Genomic DNA, 19448 nt, shown 5'->3' with positions numbered 1-19448 from the left:
AAAAAATATTTTTTTTAAATGGCAACCCACTACAAAATCATTTTTCTCATAAAAGCTATACTCTAAGGATTACAACTATCTGCTTTATATTTAATTTCATAAATTGCAATTTCGACAAAAAAAATCGTGTAACTCAAAAACAAAACAAAATTTCTTTCTGAAAATACGGTCACATTTGTTATATTACTCTAATTTATATTAATTATTATTTTCTGGAGACAAATGATCAAAAATAAAACCGCTTGGTTCCATACTTTATATTCACCCTGTATTTTTCTCCCGATGAAGATAAAATACATACCTTCACAAAGTGATAACGTATTTCAAAAAGTGATTAGTTTCTTCGAAGATGTCTTGAGGGATGTGATTTTTGGGTTCACTATCTGAATCACTCATTTTGATTGTATTTTTAACTATTTGCCGCTCAAAAGTGAAATTGAAAAAACAAATGTAATTTTTTTACATATACTAAAATCAATCATTTTTAATTTGAGCCCTGATTTATTTGAATTTTTTATTTGTTCCTGTTTAAATAATAAAATATCGGTTCTTCTGTCAAAGTTAATGCATTGACATAGTTGCTATGCAAATAAATTGAGTTTTTGACATTGGATGGTTATAAATTACTTCCCGACCACGAGTATTACTGTACTGATTATGAATAAATAAGTATTTTAAGTGATAACGTCGAAAATCGTGTTTTTAATTTTACGGTAAAAAGATACATTTTCCAAAATACAAATCTCTCGTTTATTTTATGCGTTATTTAGGCACCTAATGACCTTAAATGTGAGTTTGTATAATCTTTTTTCAGTTATTTTACCAATTCTTTATTTTTTTGGTTTGAAAATTGCAATAAAGGTACCTTTCCTCTTGAAACTTTTTTCACACCATTTTACTCACTTTTATTTAAAATATATTTACAAACAATGAAATGAAAAACACACTCTAGATTTACTAAAACGTTAGTTTTTCATATTTTTTTTATTAAAATTGGAGAAATCAAATGATATTTAAAACTGGGAGCGCCCTCTGATGGATGGCGTCGGATGGCTCACTAGATAAATGTGTATTATTTGAAAAATATTTTTATAAATTGATTAAAAGAATAATAATAGCTTCATCAACATATGACACATTCATAGTTTTAAAAAATCCATCACGAATTTTTTGTTATCGTTTTATTCTTCTAAAGTGAATAAAATTTAGTAAATTTGCTTGTGTAGGTTGGCAGAGCTGAGTCATTGACATTGACATATGCGATGACAGTTCGTTTATTAAACTAATGTCAAATTGTGTATTATTTTCATGTCCCAATAACAATAAATCAAAGGGATGAGTTACACGGAAAAGCACGACATGATGTCAAGGGACGAGTGGATGGCCCTTCTTGAGGAGAACGAGATCGGTCGAGGCCAGATGAACAAACTCATCATGAATTATCTGGTGACAGGTATGGTGGCCGTTTCAGTATCAAAAACCCCAATTCCCGGTTCTAGAAGGATTCAAGGAAGCCGCCGAGAAGTTCCAACAGGAGTCGGGCGTCGTCCCAGCTGTAGATTTGCATTCTTTGGACGATAGAATCAGTATTAGGGACGCTATAATGAACGGCAAGATCCAAGAAGCGACGGCTCTAATCAACCAACTCCATCCAGAATTGCTAGATAACGACAGATATTTGTACTTTCACCTCCAGGTAAAGCAGCGGAGTCTCAAATCGGGGCTAATCCCAGTCTTACAGCAACAACATCTGATCGAGTTGATTAGGAGTAATCGGGTCGAGGAGGCTCTAGCCTTCGCTCAAAGCCACCTCAGCGAGGCTGGAGAGGACGACCCCTCGGTTTTGCAGGAGTTGGAACGGACAGTAGCCCTTTTGGCGTTCGAAGACCCCTTGAATAGCCCTTTCGGCGACTTGTTGGCCCCTTCTCACAGACAAAAGGTGACCAAAGTGAGATTTTTCACAAATTTGATGATTTCTTTCAGATTGCGAGTGAGGTAAATGCAGCGATTTTGAAAATGGAACACCAAGAAACAACGGCTTCGAAAATCTCAACGCTACTTAAGTTAGTTCTTTGGGCACAAGATAAGTTAAATAAGAAGAATGTCAGATATCCCAAAATGACGGATTTGGCCACTGCTATGATTGAAGACCCGAAGATTTAAGACCAGTTTTGTTACAGTAGATTTTACTTAAATTATTCAGCTACTACATCATTAGGTGTCAATTGTGATCACAGTTAGAGTTTTTTTGTAAATTTGTATACTAATTATAAATAAATAAAGGAAAAACATCAATTGAGGAATTAGTTTCTTTAAAAAGTACAAATACAATAAACTATAAATAAAAATCACCAACCAAAAACATACTCAATGGCTTTGGAGACTAAACCTGTGGATTTTTGGGGGACATTTTGTGGTGGCAGAACTGAGTTATTGCCACTTGGAGTTATAAAAGAGTGTCTTAAGCTCCTCGCCCTGACCGGCGACGTAAAAACATTCTCATTTTCCTTATTCTCCTTATCGTAGTGCAAACTAACCCCAATCATGATGTTATTACTTATGCATCTACCGTTCAGGGCTAGGGCTCGGGGCACATCACACAAATTATTAAATTTAACATGCAACCAATTCCCTTGCGCTGGCACTTTCTTCTCCACAATCACCCCACAGTTGCTCAACTGGGCCAAAACCAGACTCAGAGCACTCGGGGGGAACCCAAACACGGTCACCCAATGGGTGTCTATCCTATCCACGCGACTTAAATTCGACGTTTCGTTCAAATTCCGACTGTAATTGAAACTGTCCCCGATGGCGGTCGACTGGAGGACGGGACTAGTCGGCTTGCGATTTTGCTCGATGGTGTCGAACAAGCCTTGACTGGGGGGCCCCGGCTTGTGGGGAGTGAAGGGCTTAGGGCTGTCGAGGGTCTGGTTGAAGAGTCTGGGGTAGGTGCGCGGGTCGGGAGTGCTAGTAGCCCCCAGTTTGCGGGCCGAGGTGCGGCGGCCGGGAGATGTGTTGGGGTTGGGAGTGGCGGTCTGTGAGTTGTCCCCCATGAGGAAAGCTGGGAGGAAGTTGGGGTTGGCGGAAGGGGAGGAGGGGCTGGATGGGGCGCTGCCGAGGGTCATGGGCTCCATCGCGAACTGCCGAAGTAAGGTTATAAGTGTACAAATAAGAAATTTCAATAATACTCACCCAACGAGTGTTAAATGATTCGTGTTTTTTGTAGTTGCAAAATGTCAGATTTGAAAATGACAGGTAACCGAAATTTCGACGGCCATTTTACAGTTAGCCAGCAAAATTGTAAAAAACGTGTTGTGTATTATTGGTTGCATAAATGTTATTTTAAACTTATTAAAATAAATGTGTATTGTATTATTATAAGCAAATTAGCTATTTAATAATATTATAACTACATTATTATCAACTAGTAACAATAAAAACTAACAAACATATAAACGATTGTTTTAACAGTCAGCCAGCAAAATTATAAAAATATTTTATGCATTACTAGTTGCATAAAAAAAGTAATGCTTGTCTTTTTCATTATCATAAACAAATGACCTATTATTAATAATGTCATCAATAATTAATTAATTGAGGTTTGCCCCTTTTAGAAAAAATTTAGATAAAAATGTGCTAATAACTTCAATAAAGTTTGTTTCAAATTGCTGTACCCATCAATAAATTTAATTAACGTAATTTTGGTCGCTGTAAGCAACAGAGCTATCAACTTAAATTTCATGACAATTTGGAACAAACTCTACCTAATTAATTTAATGATTCAGCTTTTTTTGTGCAAAATATTTTCAGCGCTGGTTTCAGCGACCAGCTGTTGCAAATAAAACTTAAACTTTTTCATGGATCGTTTAGAAGAGAAGTAAAAGTTGGAGAACTTTTCACTTTGACGCTTTATTCGCCAAATAAGAGTAACGTTGAATGCATCTGCAAAAAAGTGACGCTTTTTCATGCTGAAAGCGTTCAGCTGAAAAATCGCACTTTCGTGATTTACTATGAAACCACTTATTGTGAAGTAGTGGATATATTTGTACATTTTTATTTCAATGCTTGGAAGTGCTATCTTTGAATTTTAAAATGTAAAAAAGTCACGTTTAAATGATTCATTTTAAACTTGTTGAAGTAGATTAAAATGATTTTTTTAATCATCTTTTTTATCGCAAATGACGTCTTTAAAGTTAAATCTATAAAAATTTTGATCGATGACATTATATATTACCTATTATGTGATAACAACTGATAAGATCCAGGTAATATCTATTGACATAATTTCTATGTATTTACTTACACAGAAATCTAATGACGTCTTTTTAAAATCCCCAAGCTTTTCACAGAATTTAAAAAAAGATGATTTTAAATTATAAAAAAAATATTGTAGACTGAACTTTTTTATCGCTTTTTTTGCAATTTTTTTAAAAAACTTCAAATTAAAAAACTGAAGTGATTTATTCAAATCTTTAGGAAAAAATTGACGGGTCAATGTACAGTATGTCTTTTATTAGAAAAATCAAACACTCAATACACAAAAATTCGTAAAATCTAGCACGCATGTGTCATTCACCGCATAAAAAAGAATGCTTTTGACAGCACTGACAGTAGAACAAGATGGCGATACCGCGAGTGTTGTGTCGCGTTCGCCTCCTAATTCCCACCGACTTTTCAGTGATTTCCAAATACTCGCCGGTCGTAAATAGTGTTTCAATAAATAAAGTAAGTAGGTTTTTGCCGGAATCGCCCGGAATTAGACGTGATCGTTCCAAAGTCGCCCGGAATTCAGCATCCCTGGAGGGTGCACCTGTTTTCGAAACGGAGCTATGCGGTTAAACCCCCTTTTTATCGACCTTCTGCATCATCGGCTGCTGGACCAACAAGTCTTACTATTTTAATTTTTTTTTGCCCTCAAAGGGAATGAGCGGGAGGAAAGTGATACATTATTCATGATGTCATTTATAATCCCCGAAATAAACTTGGCGGTGCGTCCAAGTGAATCATTTTTTCAAGAATTAAATAAAATACTCTCAACACTATCATTTTTAACTAGAAGGTCAATAACTCTATTTTGTAATCGAATCGACGGTGGAAGACAATAATTTATAAATCTCGAATTTTTATGTTGCTTGTAAATATTGACGGTCATAAATTTGTGTTAGCGAGTTTTTCTCAGTGTAATTGGTGGTTTTGTGTTTGTGTTATTAAATTTTAACAATCGGCTTTGAACGTATTATAATTTGAAAAGAGTGGCAATAAAATTCAATAACAAATGAATTGGTTAATAACGTCCTTGTTTGAGGGGAGGACCACCGGAAAATATTTTTGTTTACACAGTGGACATGTTGAAGACTTATTTCTTTTACCTCATCAAATATTCAATTTGGTTACATGTTATGCAAATGATCAATAAAACAACTGATTCGGAAATAGGTAACCACTTTATTTATGCATTAAATGATTAATCAATTTATTCGCTGACTAGCCTTTAAGCTGACCTAATTTGATGTCTATATTCCAAATTATTTATCTATCTTTCCGATTATTATCTGATTTGAATTGTAAAACCCTAACAATAGTAGATATTTCTTCCTTAATTCGGGTTTAATAACAACTAAAAGATTTTAATTTTTTGGAAAAATTACATTTTATGTAATAAAATAGCTGAACTGAAAACTTCGCGGGGATCTGCATTTTTATAGTCAGTAACACTTTTCATGGATTTTGATAAACCAATTTTTTTCAATAATTAACATTAACACGGCATAAACCCTAAATATAAAGAAAGTTAATAAAGAATAAAATCACTTTATCAAATAAAAGCAAGAATAGTATAGTTATCCATAGCATCGAGGGAAATAATAAATGCAAGGCTATAAATAAAATTCTATCGTGTTTTCTATAATATTTTTTTCACTACTAGCACATTTATTACCCAAAAATAGATAAAAAACATAAATAAATAATAAATAAATAATGTTTATCATCTATAAAGTACAACAATACCTAATAATAAAATTGCAGATACCGTGCGATCAAAAAAAAATAGAGTAGGCGACGATTACTATTCTACAGTTGGCAAGACGAAATTTTCCACACAACCTGGAAGTTAAAATGACCATGCACCATTTTCGTCTTGTACAGCATTTTTATAATAACTTACAACAATAAAAATTTTCTGCTCCCAAGTGAACATTATTTCACTCAAAACGATCAAAACGCAAACTTGTCTTTGCCTTTAATCACCGCCTACTCTAATTTATTTATTTTTTGCTCGCACGGTACTTATCAGACTCGTCAGTGATATTGTAAATATGTATTCAACTATTAATACCTATAGTTCACATTAACCTTATCACATAATGGGCATGTTTCCTCAGACGTAGCATGTCGTAATTCACAATTATTATTTTTGTTAATTTATTATTACCTACAGTAATTAATTGTCATACTTACCTGTTATTAACTTAAGTTGGTATGTATTATTTTATTTTTAACCTAAATGAGATAATGTAATTTTTAAAGTGAAACTTTTTTTCCATTGCCTCAAATTTTTTCGTCCGTCTATCGCATGTCGCATTACAGCCGGCCGCGGAGTAGGGGTAAAGTGAAAGACGCTCGGCAGAGTAGCCAAGGCCAATATGGCGGCGCCTATGACTCGCATCAGCTGACCGTGAAGCATTTATATTCTTACTCATTCGCGCAAGTGCTCCGCGGTATTTGTGTGTTTTGATCAATGTATTGATGTGTATTGATCCTAAAAAAAAATTCACTTGCGTCGTGGTTTCTTTAAACCATAGCAGTTTTTTTTATTTCTGCCTCTAATAAAGGAATTTTCTAACTTCATTATATGAAATATTTATTAAAATAACCCAGAAACTGCAGAGAAAAGGGAAAAAGTGTTAAAAATTTGCCCTACTATGGGTAGTATTTCAACATGAAATAAGCGCATTTGTCGTTTTGACAGTTTTGACAAAGACAGAAGAATTAGAGGTGGGTTATTCTAATGTTTTTTAATGAGGAACTTTAAGTCTTTTATTTGATTTTGCATTAATTTCACCTCCTGGAAACACTTCCGTTACTATTTGTAATAATAATAGTTAACCCATTTCTAATTCATTATTGCTCTTGGTCAATAATGATTAATGAAAATGATTATTGACAACTAGGAGAGAGAAACAACTTTACAAACTAAATAATGGTACTTTTTACAACTAGTAGTGAAAAAAGGTGTACTACCAAAAGTACGATTACATCGAATGACAAACAAAATGTTTTAATTTTTTTTAACTACTTACTGTGAATAAAACAATGAAAATTTATTCGATTCAAAAAAAATTTCTTTTACTATAATTTTACTATTAAAACGTTGGAAATATAACGATTATTATCGAGTGTATAACGATCACATCTAATAACGATCAATAAGATTTTTTCAAATTCAAAACATTGTGAGCAGTGCTTAATTGTAACGATGATACCTATGTAACTTTATTTAATTTTAATCAGAATTGGTGTTTTTAACTATAACGACTAACGAGACATGTAAAGTTAAAAAAAATACTACCATTTTCTTAATGGATTTGAATAACCAATGAAACAATGTTTGGTTGACTTTATTTGTAGCTTTCTCCTTAAATAACGACTAATAAATTCTTAAACGACTAGAATTGGCGATTTATTTATATGATTGGCCACAAAAGCTGTGTTAAATCGTTTACCACTGTCATAAACGCCAAATAAATGAAATGAGTCCAACTCGATTATTTTCCCTCATTATTCGCCACACGCCTTATAAAGATCGTAGCGAAAAGCAGAAAAGTGTCATTTTTAAACCCCATCGTTTTGTTTGCGGTCAGCAATTCGGGCGAAACCTTAGAGAAAACAAAGCCGCTCTAAAAGCCAATTTGGTCAATGTTTTGTTTCGTCAGCATTGTTCTAGGAACTAAATTGATAAAGTGCGTGTAATTTCCGTCTTTTTTCTAAAACTGGTAAAGGAAAGTCGCGAGTTCAAAGAGCCTTTGAAGGATGTTCCCGATCCTAGAGACTATTTCTTGACCCGTAAATAATTCGAGACTTGGAGATGTGCCCATGTCACAATTTTCGAGTTTTGGGGTCAAATATTTGATCGATTTTTCTCTTTTCAGTGTGCAAGGTTTCGACATTCGATACGACACTTTAGGACAAACTTTCCCGCGGGTTTAGTGTTAAATACATCGCAAAAACAGGATCGAAGCTCGTCCTCTTCATCAGACAGTGATTCCTCAGACTGCGATGAAGACGGTAAGTTAAAAAAGCGCATACTCTCGAAATCGATTTTCTCGCTCCTCTTATTCATAATTAAGCCCTGATTTGAATTTTTTGTCGGATTTTATGCTAATCTTCGCGGATTATTTCAACTTGTTTGGGGAGATGATGCGATCAATGCGAGAGTAAATATTTGTGTCGAGGGATTAGATATGTCGAAATTGCATGTTTTGGATGAAGTTGAGTGCTTTTATCACGTTATGTCATGACGGGCGTGCCTTGACATTGTCAATTTTCGGCTTGTTTCGCTTATTGAAAGACTGAATAAATAGGAATTTAATCAGAAAGCTCAATATTTTTTATGCTCGGAATTTGGGATTTCTCCAACTTTTTGTTTTTTCACACAAAATAAGCAATACGACTTATTTTGAAAGTTTTGCTTACTACAAAATTCTAGTATTTGTTATTGTACTCAAAAATAAACGTTTTACTTGTTTGTTGTTTACTTATCATTTTTTTTTTAAATTTCTGTTAAAAATAGAAGAATTGTTTATTATTAACTCCACATTTTCTATTTCCTCAGACAATATTTTAGTCATTTGGACTAATTTTGAACAAATTGCCGTAAATTCGATTTGAACGAATGTTGAAATTTTAACGATTTTCAGGAAAAGCAAAATTGCTCTTTTCTCACTATTTCTAAAAAGTTAAATGTTTCAAACAAGTCAAAAAAACTAAAGAAATTATTTTTCTCGTGTTTGCTTTGTGAATGAGATGTTGTGTTTACAAACTTATTGAAATGTCGTGTGCCACAAAAATGTTTACACTTGTCTCTTATCACTGTTAATTTTTAATTGAATTATACATTGTAGATTTTATCTTGATTACCTCATATTGGAGATTCGAGTAACGAACATGTGTGACATTCGGAAAATCCAATCTTGTCTTGTTTTACATACAAACTTTCGATTTGACGGTTCAATCCAATCTGACTACCAGATTGGGTTCAATACTTTTGTCACCGAAGAATTTTTTTTCAGTAACCAGAATTTTAATCTTGTGAAGTTTTCCACAGTATTGATTTTGAATTTTCGTTGTGTTTGAAAGTTGTCCCTGCAATAAAAGGACGAATAAGTCTTCTGCAGCCATGAATCCCGAATTTTCCTATTCTGTCTCGTTACTTAGGTAATCCAAAAATTCTCATATTATTGGATCCGCTTTTGTCAAGTTTTTTATTCATTTAATGCGAAAAACACGTTCGAGGCACGCATTTCTCCCTATTCTGAGAGATTTTATCGACTTGAAGTTCCGGTAGAGTCGACTAAATATTGATAAGCGGCGTTTCCGGGTTAATGGTGATTATTATTTCAAGAGTACTCGAGCGTTATAACAGTTTGTCTTTATTACTGGAATTTTCATAGTGCGAGGATTTTTTCTGTTCAATTGAACCATGTTTTATTCAGGAAAGTAGTAAAGTGCTTGATACTGAAAAAACACGCTGAAACTAGACCTAATTTGGCGGTTGGTATTTCATGAATCATGACCTTTACAAAAACCCCGAAAGTGTGGATTATGTCGGATTAAATGTACAAGAAATGACAATTTTCATGATAATGCGAAGGTAAATGTTAATTTTAATAATGGAGACCAAAATTGATTAAACATTTATTTTGTAGATAAATAAAAAACATTGTTATCTTTATCATCATAATAAAAACTTTGATAAGAGAGTGCAGTGTTTCATTTATTACTAAAACCAGACCACTAATTCCGTTTCGGATGAATTATTTTAAGGCAGGTGTTGTCTGATTTTGTCCCAAACCTTCGATCGATGCCAAATTTTAATTACAAAGAATTTTTATCTGAAAAACTAATTTTTTGTTCAAATGTTAAAACTAGAGTTAAAACGTAAATTTTATGTGTCATAAAAGTTTGTGTTGTAATAAACTACAACACATCAAAAATGCATCATATTGGAGTTTTCTGCTAAGTTGAGTCTTCTCTCGTTTTTGTATTTTTTTTTCCATCTCTGAAAACATTTCAGGCTGAAATTTCTTTCGTGTTGACCCAAAACCGATCAAATTAAATTAGGAACCGGTTTTAAAAGCCAATTGCGTGCTTGCATGTGGAAATATGAAAATATACAATTTATAAGCGTTGAATTGTTGGTTGCCTGACTAAATTGGAATTAATTTTCTTTTTTGTTGGGTTTTTTTTCTAAGCTTCGAAAATAGTTGGAAGCATTGACTTGCTTGCCAAACGAAATATTTTTGTAGCGTTTCTATTTTGGCTGAGGTCGATAGTTAACAATGATTTTCGTGAATTGGCGACGAATGATGAAAATTTTATTTCTGGCCGAGAATTTATTTCAGCAGTAAACAACATGAAACTCTAGTAAAAATGTGAGTTCCTTTACCTTGAGTTATGGAATTGCATTATGTAACATGTGACGTCAAACAAACTCGATGATAGCCACAAATATTTATTTACTTCATGTACAAATCATACACCCTAAACCTGATAACACCTACAATCACTACAACGTTTCGTCGAAATTCGTTGCATTTTCAAGCCACTTCATACGGCTCGAATTCCATATCGTCGATTTTTTTCGTTTTTTGTTTAATCGAGTCGTAATTGTGGTAATCGTACGTCACATTTTTGGTTTTGTTGTTGAAATTAATGCCGTTGTAGGTTTTTTCTTTGAGGTCTCCCCATTGTGTCATTTTTCGTTCTTCTCCGATTATTCTAGGTTGGGTATCCTCCATATTTTTCTTGATCGTTTCATTGATTGTGTTTTTATCAAGATTAACCTGGCAGTTTTTCAAATATTTCTCTTTCGACTCTTTCAAATCATTGGTTCCGACCAATTCCAAGCGACTATTGCAACTATTCGACTTGAGCAACTTGAATTTAACCCCTTGATAACTGTCTTTCCTGCAGCCACACTCAATGTTCTTCATTTCGTTACTGCGAATTTCTTCCATTATTGCTTTAGTTAGCACGGGTTGACCACACTGTTTCTTCACCACGCGGCCTCCGTAGTACGTCACTGTGGTTCCACATTCCCGGATTTTCTCCAGGATGTCCTCACTGACATACTGACGTTCGCAACAATGTTCAGTCAAAGAATCGTAAAGATTTTCCTGACTCCCAAAATCGGACAAATTAGAAGTGTTGGAATCGGTAGCCGAACACCGATCTTTGTCAGGATCAACAGTTTTCTCACACTTTTCGCCCTCAAAATCCGAACTCTGTGACCGTTTTAACCCCCCTTCGAAAAACAGCCGGACTTGTTTAACGGTATCAGGATTCGGTAATTCATCATCGTTCACTTCTTTGTTCACACGGATTGGGTGGTAGAAGAAATGGCGTTTCAAAGTTGCATTTTCTTCATTTTTGTGCTTGTGCAACAAGGGTGTGACGTTTTTTGCGGTTTTTGGACTCTTATTGGTCGATTCGTGCTGGATTTTCGTTCTAATTGGCTCAATTATCACGATGTTGTTGTCGCGAAGCAACTCCTGAAAACTGTAGTCTTGCAAATACTGCATGAGGCCATCAAACTGACTTTCCTTTTCGCAATTTGCGAAGATTTTCTTCTGGAAGAGGTCGGATTTGACCACTCTGTACCTCACATGGTCGAATTCCGGGTACGTGATGCTCATGGATTTGGTCACGGGTTTGTGTCTCTTCTCCTCTTTGGAAATAATTTCAACGATGTTGGGGTTGAGACTCTCGAATTGATTGGAGTTTTCGAAATAATTGCATGACTCTTTGATGAAGGGTGAGATTTTTTCAGCCTTGTCGACTGATTTCTTCTCAAAGAGTTGCTTGGTGATTTGAACGATTCCGGGCTTTTCCGGCTCTTTTTCGTCCGGTTCAAATTTCTTCTTCATGTCTTCAATCTTCGTCTGCACGTCTACAATCTTGCATTTTTCTTCATTTTTTTCACCATTGACCATTTTGTCCCAGTATGTTCGCATAGTGCCCAACTTTTCCTGGTACTCTTTTGTACATTCATCCATTTTGGTCTGAAACGCCACAATTTCAGGCTTAAAATTATGATTCTCGTCGAGTTTGACACTCAGAGTGTCTTTCAGACTTTTCACAGCTTCGAGAAATTGTTCCTCGGATCGATTCTTCCCTTTCTTGTTCTTGCTCTTCCTCGGGACTTTTGCAATCTTTAGTTCGAAATCAACGGGAACACTGGTATTAGCCGTAATATCGAAATGTTTCCCAATATTGACAATAAACCGATTTTCGCTTTTATTAGTTTTCTCCAATTTGCGTAATTTACGATCAATTTTCTCGCATTTTCGTAAACTTTTCGTAACGGCGAGATCCGGAAGTGAGTAGAAACGATTATCGATCAGGTTTGTGCTTTTCCGGGATAAGTTTGATAATTTCTTGCTTAAAAAATTCTGTAACGGTTTTTTCGAGCCTTTTTGTGTTTCGAGAAACTCGCGCAAGTAATTGTGACTGTGTTTGTTCTTCTCTTCTTCAGTTTCGTCCGGATTGACGGTTATTATAGTCTTGTATTCTTCGTTTTCTGGTGCTTCAACTTCGATGTTAGTTTTGATGGGTTCTGGTTCGAGCACTTCGCTGTAGTTGGGTTCGTCAACTTCTAAAATTTTTGTGATGTTTTCATTGATTTCGTCGAGGTTTTTGTCCGTTTCGAAGTACTCCAAACTGATTTGGTCGTTATCTTCTGTTTCTTTGTGTTTATCTTCTGAAGAGTCAGAAGAGTAGCTTCTTCGATAGTAATTCTGTTGGTCACTATTGTAAGTAGTTGGGCCTCTTATAGTCTTTGGTTTAGCGTAATGATTCTCTCGGATGGAATCATATAAAGGTCTGTTTGCACTTAGTACTATATTATCGTCGTAAGGGATACTCTCAGGTTCATTTATCGTCCACTTTCCCGCTGAAATATTATCACACGAGGAGTACTTTTTACTGAAATCACCATACGATGATAAATCATCAGCTAAAGAGATCGCATCGGTGTTATCAGTGTCGTATCGCGAATCGGGATAATAGTTTGGAAGACTTAATCCTTGAATATCCTCACAGGACACTCTCTTGTCTTGCTCTTTGCCAATAAGGAATTTGGGACTTGCCAAGTTACTTATTGACGTATAGACGGCTTCCGGGACGTTTGACCTTTCCGGGGAATAATCCGGAGGACTTATGCTCAGATTATCAATACTTTGGCCCCGAATAACAGCGTACCTGAAACCAAAATTTTTTTTCCTGAATTTTTCAACAATGGTACTACTACCTAGGCTCCTTCGATCGTTCAATCAATTTCGCTCGAGGAATCAACTGGGATCGTCTCGGTTTCTCACACTGAATGTCCAAATTGGTCCAAATATCGTCCCGTGTGATAAGACTTCGACACCTCCTCAAGGAGGATTGTTGCGAGTCGCCCCACGGGTCGCTGGATACGTTTTCGAGACTACCCCTCTGGAACTTATTGCGGGGGCGTTTCGTGTACGTGCCGTTGTCGATCGAGGGTCGGTTGTGACGTCGAGAGGTGAGTTTTACGTTGTTTATGCACGACTCTCTGAAATAGAGCGGATGGTAATGAAGGAATTTCAGGAAAGTTCGCTCGACCTTATCTCCGGAATTTTATGACGAGGGAGGCATCAAAATCGCGTTACAAGACTAATGCAGGTTATTGATCAGACATTGCACAACGTTTAACCCAAATGTGCCGAAAAAAGGGAATATCTAACGAAGTGTTGTAATTTTTTTGTAAAATTCAAAATTATGTATTTTTGGTTTTTAGGTCAAAGTCTGCAAGTAAAAATTGTTCACGACTGATTTTTTCAAAGATAGAACACTCAAAAATCGAATTAAAAAAAGTCAAATTGGCGAACCATGATAATATTTGGAATCAGGAGGGCCAAAATATTTTAATTTGACCTTTACATTATTTCAAAGTGTCAAACTAAGACATTTCACATGATTCTAAATCTGATGATTTTGGTGTCAAAAATTGGGTAAAACCCAAAAACCAGTGTTTTTAATTTTAATAAAAAAAATTAAAAATTTGGGTGGTCTAAGGGTTTTTTTCTAAGAGAATGAATTGTTTTTGTGCTTTTTGGTTGTTCGAGCTTCCAAAGCTTCTCAATCAAATTTTAAGACGTGTTGATGGTCTTATAAATCTCGGGAGCTTAAACCCTGCTTGGAGTTAATGGTTCCAGTAGGGAATGGGATTTTGTGCTTATTTTGTGTTTTAAAAGTGCGTTTTTAAGGATCACATGACCGACTTACGACTTTCGCTTTCGCACAACACTTCGTTCCGTTTCATGGCTAGTACTACACTGAACTATAGTACCGCCACTATCCGTACAAACCTTGTACCTATGGAAATAAGCACCGATTACATCTAAATTGAATTTGAGTCATTAAAAAGCCCCGTTTGGCTCAAAATCACTTTCCGGTGTGCGTTCCAAGGGTGAACAATAGACCTCGAACTCGTCATTTTTTACCTATTTGGCGTATTTTTCAGTCACGTAACGACCCACTTTGCGTTAACAAAGTATACAAACAAGGCGTTTATTGTTGTTTAAAGTCTGCGTCAGAAGATGATTGCGTTGTGCAATTAATTCCGAGTTTTCTTTTCGAAAATTTCTGTGTGTTTAACAATGTTTGTGCTTGATTTTTTTCGGAAAGTCAGTTTCGAATTTTAATCGTTGGTGTAATTATCGATAATTGTAAAAATCGGGGCCAATTACGTCTAATCGAGCGATTATCGTCATCATCATCAAGAAAAATCAACGCAATTACCCGGAGGTTGAGAATTCCAGTCCACTCCAGACGCGGATTTACGGTACGCGTGATCCCGGAAGGAAATCCGGTAGATTGTCATTAAAATTTTTCGAATTAGTGGAAACGGAGCGGCACGAAATCACACTCACAGGGGGATAGGAGACCTACTGAGGATGATCTCGGTATCCACAGCGAAATTAAATTCCGTCCTTGAAGGATCTACGTATTATTATGACCGGCAATCATAAGCAAGGCTGTGTGAAAACTACGAGAAGCCCCCAAGGGGCACGATTTTCCGATTTTTGCAAAATAGGGCCCACAAAATCACAAATTTCAATCTTAATTTTACTTAAGGCTAAGAAAATAAAAGTGTACAAAAAGTTAAAAGCTATTATTGATTGGTCATGCTTGATCAATTATTACTGGAATTATGAGTAATAAGTAATCGTATATTTGTTGCGTAAGAAAATCTACTTGAAAAAATTATATGCAATTTGAAGAGAATTTTATTAGTTGAATTATGAAGAAAAATTACGTAAACCTTCCATCTAAGATAAGAGTATGGTTAAAAATAGAACATTATTAATTTATAGTTGTCAAAATCGAGCAGAGCTTTGAACCCTATGAGTAAAACAATAAATTGTAGGTTTTTTACTTTTATAAAAGAGTTAATCGGATTTCTTTTTTTATTCTGTAATCGGATTATTACTCTATCCTTGTCGGGAAAAAATGCACTCAATCGTGCAAAAAACCTTAATTCGTGACAATTCCTCCACAAATGTGCTAATTTCATTAGACTACATCCTGGCACGAAGGAGTACTTGTTAATAACCCAATTATCGCTCGAATAACGTTTTCAAACATTTAAATCGTCTCTCATAAAATACTCATATTTAATCCTCAATTTGTATTTCCGCCCCTATCCATTTACTGGCTTAACTCATCAACAAAGCAGATAAATAAATAAAAAAAATGGTCACGCGTCGTTATGTAACGATTCTCAATCGGATTTAAATTTTAATTAGGGAATTTTAATTAATGGCCGAAGGACAGTTTTGATGGGAGTGCTTAACCACCATAAAAATATAAATAAAGTTACAAAAATAAAACCCAATTATTTTTTCTAATTACGCTAATAGCTAAACTAGCGTGCCTCTAATTGATGACGCAACGGTAATATACAGCCGGTCCCGTAACTCACTACGAGATTCCTGGCCCGTGGAAATCCTGAAGTTTTTCATTAGCGAAAATAAATTATTTTCTTTTTGCAATATAGTGGTTTTGGGATTATTTTGCCACTGAAATCGCCAGATTTGGGCCTCTGTGAAATCTCTTGGTTTGGCATTTCATTCTAAAATCGTTGATAGATAGACAGACACAATACATCACCTGTCAACTACACCGTGTAACCAACCTTAGGCAATCGAAATTACTTCTGAAAATTCTAATCACAAACATGAAAAACGTAATTTTTCTAAAAATTCTAATCTTGGGTGGTAATTTCTTGTTCATGAATCTGTTTATTTTCATGAGAATAATTTTCCGTCATTTGGAAATGTATTTTGTACCGTTGTTTGGTTCGGAATTTCCAATTTGAAGTTTAATTAATTTTATCTCTTTTGTGGTTAACCACATCAAAGTTTTTATATCTGATCGTAAACCGGCAAAAATCCTATTTCTTTCGCACAAAATACGAAAATAACCAATGTTGTGTGTCCCTCGACGTAAAAGTTTAAAAACTTTCGATCAGTAATGTTCCACTCTGATTTTGGTCTTTTAATTAATCAAGTTGAAGGTGCGCCTCGTGGGCCCATAAATCAGCCAATATTGGTAATAAATCATCGAAAAAAAAACCGACACGCATAATTAAGAGGTTCGGTACATATTAACCGATCGACAGCTGGTGTCGCGGTAAATAAATATTTGTATTTTGCTATTTGTCGAGTTCGAGACGAGAGGCTTGAAAGCACGTGCCTGCGCCGCAGGGTGGAGAGAATGAATTTAATTAGTTTTTAATTCGAGCATTAGTCTGAAAGTCGGGAATTCGGCACACGAATGAATTATGTATTGTTCTAACAATGTAACAATTAAATTTTCACTATCTTTGAAATTTGGCACCGTTTCACATACCGTTTAAAAATAAATAAATTCGGACGTTGTTTGAAATGTTCGTGAGCATTTATGTCAAGAATTGACTTGATTTTCTGCATTGACGAGAATGTGAATTTTTAAATCCTCCTACTGTTTAGATGTCTTTAATCCCGGAAGCGTGGAAAGCGACTACAGGAAGCTTTAGAAGGTTTATATAGTGAGCCTGGATGAATTGAAAGAGTCTTTGATTTCTCATGAATTTTTTCGAGCTACTTATGCACCGAAGCTTTGTCTGTTTTCAGTAGAATTGTTTTGGAAGACTGAAAAATGCAATTTATGTTCTCTTTTCCCATTTTTCAGTGTTTTTTTTGTTGTAATTTTTGTGTTGATTTAAACCTTTTTCTGTAAGTAGCAATCCAATTTATTTATTAAAAATCAAATTCTTTTAAAAATCAATAATAAAGCTATTATTAGAGTCATTTAATTTATTCCTTATACGATTGTTAAGGAAAAATTGGGTTTCTAGAGATATTTTATACAAAAATAATAATACATCGTTATTTTTATAAGTCGTAGTTTTGCACTATTTTTCGAAAATAGCTGAAGTGGAAAATTTTTCTGCATAAGCCAGTCCAGCCTGATTTTTGTATACCTATACAGATGGTGGAATTTCAGCTTATTCTTTTGAATTAACATAAACAATTTTTTAAATTTTCTTCAAATATACGTTTAAAATAGAAACTTTTTGATATACGGGGTGTTATTGTTACATTTTTAACATACATATTTTTTTTAGCAAAGTAAATTTACAGACAAGCAATCAGAAGATTTTTATCAAGCCTTACTAGTTTTAATTTTAATTAATTTGAGAAGACTACTATTATTATTGTTTTAAATTACTAAAAAAGCAGCAGTTTATTTTCTCTTTTTTCCATTTTCGATGATTATTTTGTTGTAATTTTTATGTTATTTAAACCATAGTTGAGGTAGGTATATTCCGAATTCTAGAAATACAGAGTGTTCCGTTTTTATTGTTATAAATTTAAACAGGTGATAGAATATTCAATTTTAAGATAAAAGTTTTTTTTATGTGTATGGAAAATTTTTATATTAGGGAGCCACATCCCCTGAAAGGGGTGCATCTTTTAATGGTTTTTTTCCAATATTTCAGAAACCATTGTAGAGAAAGTTTGGTACAATGGATAACCTCTATACACCCAAACGAATTCAAAGGTAAAATAGCGAAATTTTTACTTAGGAGCGTCCTAAACTGGGGGATTTAGAGTAAAAAGTACCCTAACTATTTTGGCTGTTAATTCTTGCCCCTTTCAGATACAAAATTTTAAATTTCATAGTTTTTCACAAAAAAGAGGTGTCTTGCGTTTTTTTGATACAACTTACCGTTTTAGAGTAAAATCAGTTTAAAATTTATGCTACACATCATAAAGAGGATAAAAATTAAATTCGTTTTACCGTTTAAGACGCCCCTGATTAAAAATTTCGACAACTGATCTTTGAATTCGTTCAGGTGTTTAAAGCACATCAGCTGTATTAACTTTTGTAATTTTATCTATTTTGCAATAGTGGGAAAACCCCTTTAAAAAACGCATCTCTTTTAGAGATTGTAACTCCCTTACATTTTTTGATACATGTTCATAGGAAACTTTTGTCTTAAAATTGAATATTTTCCCACCTGTTTAAATTTGTAACAATAAAAGCAGAACACCCTGTATATTTATACAAATATTATTTACAATAATTATTATTTTTATAAGTCATAATTTTTCGAAAACAGTAGTTGTAATCTTTTTTTTTTTGCATAAGCTAATTTGTCCTGGTTTTTTATATACATATAGACTGGTCCGAATTTCACCTACCAGTTCTCTTGAAACAGTTTTAACCATTTTTTTGTTTTTCTCAAAATATGCTTCTATTTTTTGATATTTTTTTGATATACTATAGGGTGTTATTGTTAATATTGTTATATAATTCTTTTTAATCTAGTGCAAATCTTCAACGAAACGCTTCTCACGTCGATCTCACAATTCCCCTAATTATGACTGACTGTGACTGACATCCCATGCCGCCGCCTTCCTCTATTTTGTAGTGCATATTCGTAACAATATTTACTATATTTTTTTCTTTACAAATTTAAATTTACAGACAAGCATTCAAAGGATTTTATCAAGGCTAATAGGTTTAATAGTTTTAATAAATGAGAAAACTATTATTATTATTTTGAAAGACTGAAAAATGCTCTTTTTCCCATTTTCGGTTGTTTTTAGTTGTAATTTGTATGTATTAATTTAAACCATATTCTGGAAGTAAGTAGC

General features: G+C 34.3%; 4 protein-coding genes across 7 annotated transcripts in view; 2 read left to right on the top strand and 2 right to left on the bottom strand.

Moving 5' to 3' along the window:
- The first annotated feature begins 1246 nt into the window (after positions 1 to 1246).
- Positions 1247 to 2299, top strand: LOC123012764 (glucose-induced degradation protein 8 homolog). Of its 2 annotated transcripts, none has more exons than XM_044410883.1 (4): positions 1247 to 1453; positions 1503 to 1696; positions 1742 to 1939; positions 1984 to 2299. In XM_044410883.1, exons 1-4 carry the CDS (start codon positions 1336 to 1338, stop codon positions 2161 to 2163), a joined length of 690 nt encoding a protein of 229 aa, XP_044266818.1. In that variant the 5' UTR covers positions 1247 to 1335; the 3' UTR covers positions 2164 to 2299. The 2 variants fall into 2 exon arrangements, with proteins under 2 accessions (XP_044266818.1, XP_044266817.1); XM_044410882.1 differs by having other exon boundaries at positions 1248 to 1453; positions 1500 to 1696.
- LOC123012763 (nucleoporin Nup35) lies at positions 2292 to 3301 on the bottom strand. Its single transcript, XM_044410881.1, has 2 exons — positions 3193 to 3301; positions 2292 to 3140 (listed from the first exon to the last, which is right to left on the bottom strand). The coding sequence occupies exon 2, from the start codon at positions 3132 to 3134 to the stop codon at positions 2349 to 2351; it is 786 nt and encodes a 261-aa protein (XP_044266816.1). The 5' UTR covers positions 3135 to 3140; positions 3193 to 3301; the 3' UTR covers positions 2292 to 2348.
- A 1300-nt stretch (positions 3302 to 4601) lies between these two features.
- LOC123013742 (calcium uniporter protein, mitochondrial) overlaps positions 4602 to 19448 on the top strand; it is a 23135-nt gene continuing 8288 nt past the window's right edge. For both annotated transcript variants that reach the window (XM_044412485.1, XM_044412483.1), the window contains exons 1-2: positions 4602 to 4725; positions 8151 to 8286. In XM_044412485.1, coding sequence (XP_044268420.1) covers positions 4621 to 4725; positions 8151 to 8286 — 241 coding nt within the window. In that variant the 5' untranslated portion in view covers positions 4602 to 4620. The remainder of the gene's footprint in view (positions 4726 to 8150; positions 8287 to 19448) is intronic.
- The window catches only part of LOC123013737 (protein javelin), a 9717-nt gene continuing 988 nt past the window's right edge, over positions 10720 to 19448 (bottom strand). Inside the window, exons 2-3 of one of the 2 annotated variants that reach the window (XM_044412479.1) lie at positions 13529 to 13813; positions 10720 to 13479 (exon numbers count right to left, since the gene is read on the bottom strand). In XM_044412479.1, coding sequence (XP_044268414.1) covers positions 10818 to 13479; positions 13529 to 13813 — 2947 coding nt within the window. In that variant the 3' untranslated portion in view covers positions 10720 to 10817. Of the gene's footprint in view, positions 13480 to 13528; positions 13814 to 15042; positions 15180 to 19448 lie in introns of those variants that run through there. The other variant, XR_006413282.1, reaches the window with a different exon arrangement.

The sequence above is a fragment of the Tribolium madens genome, unplaced genomic scaffold, assembly GCF_015345945.1.
Source record: "Tribolium madens isolate multiple individuals breed KSU strain unplaced genomic scaffold, Tmad_KSU_1.1 Scaffold_96;HRSCAF=242;Tcas5.2_LG5, whole genome shotgun sequence".
In the NCBI taxonomy this organism is placed as follows: domain Eukaryota; kingdom Metazoa; phylum Arthropoda; class Insecta; order Coleoptera; family Tenebrionidae; genus Tribolium; species Tribolium madens.
The sequence above is the reverse complement of the archived record's forward strand: the minus strand, read 5'-3'. Positions and strand labels throughout refer to the sequence as shown.